We start from the raw sequence: 8842 nt of genomic DNA on the forward strand, positions 1-8842 counted from the left end.
GTTTCAAGTAGATAAAGTAGGGATATTTCTTCCACTTCTCGGGAGGCTTCGGCTGCCTTCGGCTGGTTCCGCGAAATTCTCGACCTCGGAAACCACTTGGTAGGGGAACATCGTGTGTTTACCCGATTACAATCGTGAACCGCCAAATCCCTTCGGGCAGCTCCGCACATTCTCGGCTTATCTCGTTGCTGTATGTACCGTAACCATTCGAATTTATTTATCCATGCGACTGATTTCCCAAATCAAATACCGATTTCATTGACTCATTCATTTCGAATTCCTTTATGCTTCTTGTCTCGTGTGTCATGTCGCCAGACTTTATTACGTTTTTCTTTTTGGTTGGTGCTGTAGCCTCTCTGTGTGCATGTCACACAGTCAGCTTAATAAGTTACTGGCGTTCATAAACTTTGTTTTTTCTTTCTTCCTTAAACGAACCAATCAGATAAAATGACAAATTATGGCATATTGTGGTAGGCCAACTGAAGAATGATGCTAATAACGAGATAAAAATGCCTAATTTGATTTCTCAGAAAATTATAATCACTTAAGACTTTTTTATCATCCCATACAAGTTTTAAATTAGAAGACAGTGGGATAAAGTGAAAAGAGGGAAAATTAGCACCATATCCATTTACTCTTTTACTGTATACGCATGGCATTAGAAATGATTCCGCATTCTCTTATGGATTTCACCGGTTTTTCTCATGCTTGTTTTCATAATTAGTTCAAATATGGACCAAGGAAATAACCGCGTGAATCTTAACAATCCTATTTTCATTTGATTGAAATCACGTAGCTTTATTACAATTTTTTCTCCGCGTTTATAATGGGAGTCATCTCAAATAAAGAATCCATTTAAAAAGTTTTCCAAATGTGAAACTTGGAAAGCGGAAAATAAATACAGGGTCCCGGAACAATAAAATATCTCGAAAACTAAGCATTTTAGAAACAGGTCTACAATTGACTTTTAAAGAGTACTACTAACAATCTATCATATAGTTTCCTCGGTTTAACCAAAGAGATTTGGTCATTATATGAAAATCATGAGTCTTTATTTTTGTTAATCGGCTTTTACTTATTGTATATTCTTGTAATTTATTATCCGAAGATATTTTCAATCACTCATATAAATGTGCTATTTAATTTAAACACGTTTAAGCAATATTTGATGAATATGAAATTATAAGAGAGTTAACATAACAAATAAGTGTGTACGTAATAACCAATCCCATTCCCTTAGTCAAATCCACATCTATATACTATTTCAAATCTAAACATTTGGTAAACGTTTGAATTAAATAGTAAATTTGTAAGTATTTTGAAAAGATCTTGAGGCATTTTACAAAAATATATAATAAAACCTAGGGGATGCTATTTAGAACAATCTTAAATATTTAATAAAAACCTGTATTAAATAAGGCATTCGTACGGCATTTTGTAAAGCTCTTGCGATAAGCTTCAAAAAAATATAATGAAAAATGTGGAGGGTTCCATTTGAAACATTCAAAGGACCTTCGTACAACCTTCAACACTTCACCCAAGGTTAAACCCAGATAGATTTTTAACAGTAATTTTTCATTGTCAATTTTCAACCATACAAATTGTATTATTTTCTTTTGGCTCGGGGCCATTGAAATCGTTTCGTTTCTCCATAACAGAAGCGGAACAAATGCTAACACTTTGGTACGTGGCTTTAAAAGATAAGAAAGAAATGTCGCTTAACGATATAATAAGGCAAGTGAAAAAAAAATTCGCAGTCCATAGAGACCGAAAGTGATTCTACGAAAAACATTATGAAGCAAACGTGTCAAAAGCGAAACATGCTTAATATAAGTATAATGAGCAAAAAAGCTCAATAAATATAATAATTACAGTTAGCCGAGTTTCTTTCGCAAGTAAATAATAAATGCTTTGTCCGCCGTTAGAAGGCGGCTCGTAAAAAGCTTCGTTTACCGTTAAGTTTACTTGGCGAAAATAACATTCAAATGCTCTAACTGTAAATTACATAAAGTCAGCAAAGTAATTGTAGGTAAAATATTTTCACACTAATGATTTTAATGAGTCCCTGCAGTTTCCGTTATCTATGGCCATTTTGATTAATACCTCAGATGGACGAGATAGCTGCAGCGATAACAATGACCATTTCGCTGTACAGACTTAAAATAATTATGAGTAACATTTGATAAGCGAGTGCCTACGCTAGAAGTTAACAATTAAACCACTCCAAGCTTAGAAAGAAGATATAAATAACTTAAATTTATGCGATAGTTGCAAGTTAAAGCAGTAGCAAAGTTTAAACTTTAAATTCCGAGCACAATAAAAAGTGGTAAAAGCAAACCTCGCTGTTATATTACAGACTAAACAGATGAATTAGTTCTGATGGGTGTATCGGTAAAACAACCGTGTGATCTTGTTAAGCGAGTGAAGGGAAGAGATAGAGAGGTGGTGGGGGTCGATGGAGTCCAGCGAAGGGCGGGGGTATTGGACCCGAGAGTTCCCGGAGCCCCCGAGGCGGCAGAAAGTGGTAAAAGAAGTCGTGCGTCAGACAGACTGGAATTCCAACATTCTTGCGCAGGTGAGTCTTGCTTGCGGGATGGTGTGGCACATTGGCCCCATTTGTATGGTCGTCATCCGGGCACCAAACTCCCTGGACCACTCACCAACCCCCACCAATTGTCTCTTTCTTCCCTGTTTCTCATTTTCTTCTCCTCTACTTTAATTTTCGCCCTTGGTTATTGTCCCAGCTTCTTTCCTTTTTTGCATTCCATTCATTTATTATCATCCCTTCTGCTCCTCTGGGTAATTCCCTGGCGTAAATAGAAGAAATGTTTATATAAGCGTATCGTTGCATCGAAGGATGTAAAATTTACAGTTTTTATATTATCCGCTCTGAGAAGAAATAAAGAAAGGTACTTACGTCAATCTCACCAACATCCAATCTTAATAATGGATTCTTACCACAATCTACCAGAAACCATCTCGCGTAATCCCTGGATATTACCGACAAAGAAGCCTGATTGTATTTATGCAATGGCTCATTCTTTATGCTGAAACATAATACTTGAAGAATTAAAATTGAAATAACAATAATAATTTATTCGCGATACTTAACATTAATTTTGATATTTTCTATAGAGAATATTATACTTAAAAAATACCAACTGCAAAATGGAAGATTAACAAAGATGTATTTACTTTATCTTTTCAACGTAAATCATTTGGCTGAATCATGAATGATTTTAATAAAATTAATTTCAACCGAAAGTGTTTTACATAGATCTCGAAAATTATGCATGAAAGGTTAATGAGACAGTTACTTGCGTACAAAGTAAGAGGTCATACACACACGCGCGCGCACGCACGCGTACGGGCGTGTGTACACAAGCACGTACAATTAAAGAAAATATCATAAACATTAATGTTAACTACACTTATATGCGACTTGTTTTTTTAATATAAACACATGCACACATGCATTTACATAAGAACACTACACAATTAAATAGGAAAAATATAAAAAAAAATTTATTAAAATAAAATAATAATTAATGAATTATATATATATAAAAAATTATGCACAGACTAGTCTGCCGTAATACCAAGCACAATTTTTTGCAGGTAAATGGTAATACTAAATTAAAAAAGAACAGGTAAAAAATGAGAATAATATTATTTTATAAATAACTGAAGGTAAAGACTAAGGAGTTGAGTTTTAATAACAGGAAGAACAGACGCTAATGAATTTGTGCACGAGCACGTACGAGCAAAAGTTAAACTCAAACATACAGAATACACAAAAAGAAGAGAAGAGAGAGAGAGAGAGAGAGAATGATGTTTTCAATATTGGACTTTATGCAAGCAGCAGTCCCCACTTTCGATTTAAGGAGGAACTCGTTTTACTGTAAGAAAACAAGAAGCACGAAAGCTAGACGGTTTTCTGATAGTGTTGGAGGGTCAGCCAGCAGGACAGGAACTCTTCTCTCTCGTCAGAATGTCTCTTGATCAGGTGACTAAAATTTCTTCCAGAAGCTCGAACATCGCACAATGCAAATATTTATTATTTTAATTTCCTTTATACTTTTTCTGTCGTCTTATCATCGTGTTGGGACCCACAAAAAATTAATATAATAGTTATTAATTTTTTTAAGTGTGCTGTTAAAAAAAACCAATGCAAGTTTTTTAAAAATGAAGAAAATTTCTCTGTCCATTTTACACTGTTTGTATCGTCTTATCACCGTGCAGGGACCTACAACAAATTAATATAGTAGTTATTAATTTTGAAATGTGTTGTTAAAAAAATATTTAATGTAAGTTTTTTAAAAATGTAGAAATTATCTCTATTTACTTTATTCTATAGTAAGAGTTTACTATACACACACACGCAAAATTGCGTAAAATATTAACTATTTATAGTTACCTTTTGCTGAATTTAATATTTTAGTTCAATTAATTTGTTTCTACCTCTAACGCGTCCTTTAAACTCTGCGCCTGTGCCAGTGATCGAAGCTCTTCGATTTATAAAGTTCATCGGATTTAGGTCAATTATTCGGCATATCGATCGATTGTATTCGTTTTCCTTGAAGATTTCATTGGCCTTATGTAATTATCGTTATATTACTTTTTACTATTGTGACTATGCTGGTTAACAGTTTTTTCCTTTTCACAATTATAACCTCTCTGCTTTATTCTTCTCTCATAGTTATTGCTAATTGCTAAATCGAGAGAATAAAAGTTATAATTATTCCGGTAAGGCAAGTGAAAAGCTCCAATTTACTAGAGTAAAATTAAAATTTATTGGTTATAACGGGGCAAGAGCTTAAGATTGGAGCAAATATCTATTCCACTGTAGCGATGTGTAAATAGGATTTCATTGAATTGTGAAAAAACACATTGTTTTTTATTAGACTGTAATGTTTGAATTAATGTAAAAGTTAAAACAAAAGAGATTTAATAATGCTTAAAAAAAGCTAAACAGTTCTCAATCGCGCGCGAAAAAAATGTACCTGCCATTTTGAATATTTATTTTTTTAATAAGTTACGGGGCATAACCTCAATAATATGCATATACATGTGTGATAGTATGCGACACAATCGTAAAAGATTATTTGTGGAAAATAATGAAATGCAATGAAATCACTGAATAATGGTCACGCGGCTCTTAAGGCAGTAGTCTAGTTGTTTGGGTCGAATTTTTTTTTTTTTTTCATATTTCGATAGTATACCAACATGAGAATATGGTGTATAAATTTTAAACCGATATTCAAAATATTAACAAAGATATAATATATATTCGAGAGCGCCGCATAATTGAACGCTGTAAGGTGCACGACATCTGCTAATGGTTATTCCTCACTATTATGACTCATTACCTTTATATTTCCTTGAAGTTTCGTATACCTTTTGATATACAAAAGAATATAACCAGATATACCCGCGTTTGACACGTATGAAGAGACCTAAAGCTTGTTGCACGCACCGGAGATCGACGATTAGTGTGAGGATGAAAGTTCTGTTAGTCAAACTTTAAACGCGTTTTTCTCGAAACCACGTTTTCTCGGTCGGCCCGAGGCATAACAGATTTTCTGTTGAACCGATCGGGCTGAAATTTTTACAGGTTGCTCTACACATCTGTAATTCTGGCCGGAACTAGAATCATTTTGTTCATCCATTATTTTTCAAGTCACAGCCCAATTAACACTAAAAAAATTGTACCTTTTTTTCGAAGTCCGCCATTTTGTTACTTTTCAACCAAATTAATTTTTTCTAGTACCGGCCAGAATGACAATCCTATTGAACAATAATCCATTGAATCTTTTTATTTTCGATTACCCAAACTGGAGATATCTCACGGGCCAGCAGCACATATTATTTTTTTTTCACCTACTTTGAACCCATATAATTTAAATAAAATATCGTAAAAATTAAAAAAAATATATATTTTTGTATAATTCAATATAGTATTAATAACATATAAAATTTTCCGATTTTTTGCATTTCATTTAGGTAGTCAAAAAAATTCCCGAAAAATACCTTGCAAAACCGGTCGATTTACTAGACTACTACCTTAAAAATTAATCGTAAATTTTGAAATTGTAACAATTTTTTTAGAAATTTGAGGAAGCAGCAGAAGCTGTAAAAGCTCTGACAAAACGACCGACAGACGAAGAATTATTGGAACTTTATGCACTTTTTAAACAAGCAACGGTTGGCGATGTTAATACTCGTAAGTAAAAAGAAAAGCATCATTCATACATATGAAATATAAGTAAAATCAATTCATGTTTACCTCACTAGGATGCTCGATCTAGGTAACAAAAAATAAAAATGGCGGAAAATTATATTACTCTTCTATGACATTGCATCATAATTGTTTCATCACAAGATACTATTTCATCGTGAAAGTATTTCAAAGTTTCATCACGATCTACTTTATAATTTGAAATCATGTATACTAGGAGACACACATCACATCCGGCTGAAAATAAAACTCTTTGAATTTAATTTTGAATAATTACATTATATCTTATCTTTCACTTGCGTATTTTGTAGATACTTAACCTCGAATTTCACTTGAATTAAAATCTTCCATTCTATGAAGAAGCTCTGATGCTTACGTATACCTTACACTAAATTATTTCGTACTTATTTCTTAAAAATCGATTTATTTTTATCATTCTAACCGTTTACAGCGAGACCTGGCATGTTCGACATGAAAGGAAGAGCAAAATGGGACTTCTGGAATAAAAAAAAAGGCACATCAAAAGACAAGGCAAAGGAGGAATATGTAGCATACGTGGATAATCTGCTTCAAAAGTATAAATAAATACATTACGTATAAAATAAGGTTAAGAATAACGGTTAATTGTTAAAGTTATCTTTACCGAATTCTATACGGTGTTGAAGTTTTAAAATCAAACAGGAAAGGTCATGACGATCATATCGAAAATAATAGCGATTGTTGATTGAAATTCTCATATTTCTCTCATTGTTTACCATTCGCTTTCTCTCTTCTTAATATGTTGTTACATATATAAAAGTTTTTTTGTTAAAAAACCAGGCAGTAAGATTGTTTAATAAAATTTTATAAATAATAATTGTTATCGTCATTTACTTTTTAAATAACAAGGTTACTTAATTATTTTACGTTAAAGTAGCTATACAATATATAAATGTACGTACGGAAGAAAGATTTGGAAGCTTCACAATTACAAAGGTTTATCACCTTTAATTTATAAGGGGGATCCATGAGTATTAATAAATAATTTAACAGCTTTCCTTTACGTATTGTACTCTGCTTCACTCTGTTCAATCGCCTCAATCTGTTCTTTATTTTCCGTTGATTTTTGCGCGCCTTTTTTTCTTGGTTATCGTGTTTCCATCTTCCTCCGCTGCAGGCGCTGCTGTGTTGTCTCCAATACTCTCCCGATAAGGAAACTTAGGAAAACCTACTTTAACTACGGAGTAACAAGTGTTGTTTGTTTAATCATTCTATCACTCTTGGCACCTTGGCAAATGGCACGTCGTCATCGGATGATCGTGTAATGTTGATGAATGGAAGTGATAAGAACTTCGTGCATAGCTTCTTATCAATCGACGTAAATTCAGAAGTCATCCCCACTCAAAGTTCATGAAATAGAATCAAACAAAACTGGGCGCAGGGTAAATTATTTGACACTTTTTCTTATCACAAATCATTCCTGCTTATTTTATGAACGTGACCGTTCGTACTTTCTTCGTGAAAGTGTGTTAAGTGACTTCATCGTAATTTGATCAGAACTTGTAACAATGTCTTTAGACGAGGTAAGAATCTTATCTTACTAACAAATTAAATATTTATTGATTAAGAAATTTATCTAATAGCTGAAAATCAAAACTTTATGAAAAAAAAAAATTAAAATCCAATTTTTGGAAAGAAACTTAATGGCTATTTGGCGTATTCTTAGTTATTTGATAAACTATATGATATACTCTTTTTTAGAGTTTTAACAAGGCTGCAGAAGAAGTCAAAGAGCTTGCTACACAGCCCACTGATGCTGATCTGTTAGAATTATATGCTTTATATAAGCAAGCGACAGTAGGAGATTGTAATACAGGTATTATAAATCATATCATTCATATGTATTTATTGTACATTATCATTATGATTAGACTAGGCAACTTTATGTCAACATAGAGAATTTTTAAAACTTATTGATTGAAATAAACTATAAAATTGTAGAATTTTTTTTTAATCTAGACAAGTTCATAAGAATTAGGTAAATAGTTTAAATCATTCAAGCAAATTTTTAAAAATATTTTATAAAAAACTTCTATATTTAAATCAAGTTCCAGCCTAATTATGATTTACTAATTTTCTTCAAAAAATAATAATTATTTTTTTCTACTTACTTATAGCAAGACCAGGCGGCCTCCTAGATTTCAAAGGAAAAGCCAAATGGGATGCTTGGGAAGGTAAAAAGGGTACTGATCAAAATGCAGCAAAGGAACAATATATAGCCAAGGTGGAATCACTTGTAGCTTCAATTGGGAAGAAGTGAGCCAATTGAAAACCTACAACAATTAAAGGAACTACAAGCACAATGGAATTTTACATTAATATTGTTTTTATAAGTTATATTGTTTGTGTACAGAGTTTATCTGTAAGAGTTTTATATCCTTTTATGAATTTATTGGTACGCACAAAAATAAACTGTTAAAAGTTTACTACAAATACAAAATTCTTTCCTTCATATTATATTATTATAGGAAAATCGCTACACAGGTACACAATCTATCAATGATATAGGAAAGTATTTAAAAAGTACAATATAATTTCAATATTCTCCTATCTGCTTGAATTAAA

At 32.4% G+C, this 8842-nt stretch overlaps 2 protein-coding genes and 1 long non-coding RNA gene across 4 annotated transcripts; 2 read left to right on the plus strand and 1 right to left on the minus strand.

The window, feature by feature from the left end:
- Window positions 1-3849: 3849 nt before the first annotated feature.
- LOC136778242 (acyl-CoA-binding protein homolog) lies at window positions 3850-7094 on the plus strand. Its single transcript, XM_066734912.1, has 3 exons — window positions 3850-4006; window positions 6109-6223; window positions 6690-7094. The coding sequence occupies exons 1-3, from the start codon at window positions 3992-3994 to the stop codon at window positions 6821-6823; spliced, it is 264 nt and encodes an 87-aa protein (XP_066591009.1). The 5' UTR covers window positions 3850-3991; the 3' UTR covers window positions 6824-7094.
- LOC136778244 (uncharacterized) lies at window positions 4029-6688 on the minus strand. 2 transcript variants are annotated; one of them, XR_010823387.1, is made up of 3 exons: window positions 6559-6688; window positions 6287-6475; window positions 4029-4712 (listed from the first exon to the last, which is right to left on the minus strand). It is a non-coding gene; the product is annotated as an uncharacterized lncRNA (long non-coding RNA). The 2 variants fall into 2 exon arrangements; XR_010823388.1 differs by having other exon boundaries at window positions 4029-4246; window positions 4462-4712; window positions 6287-6683.
- A 388-nt stretch (window positions 7095-7482) lies between the features above and the next one.
- On the plus strand, window positions 7483-8702 carry LOC136778241 (acyl-CoA-binding protein-like). The gene is made up of 3 exons (XM_066734911.1): window positions 7483-7800; window positions 7979-8093; window positions 8395-8702. The coding sequence occupies exons 1-3, from the start codon at window positions 7786-7788 to the stop codon at window positions 8535-8537; spliced, it is 273 nt and encodes a 90-aa protein (XP_066591008.1). The 5' UTR covers window positions 7483-7785; the 3' UTR covers window positions 8538-8702.
- The last annotated feature ends 140 nt before the right edge of the window (window positions 8703-8842 follow it).

The sequence above is a fragment of the Prorops nasuta genome, unplaced genomic scaffold (assembly GCF_024137725.1).
Source record: "Prorops nasuta isolate Cenicafe-Biocafe unplaced genomic scaffold, Cenicafe_Pnas_1.2 PNAS00014, whole genome shotgun sequence".
Taxonomy (NCBI): Eukaryota; Metazoa; Arthropoda; class Insecta; order Hymenoptera; family Bethylidae; genus Prorops; species Prorops nasuta.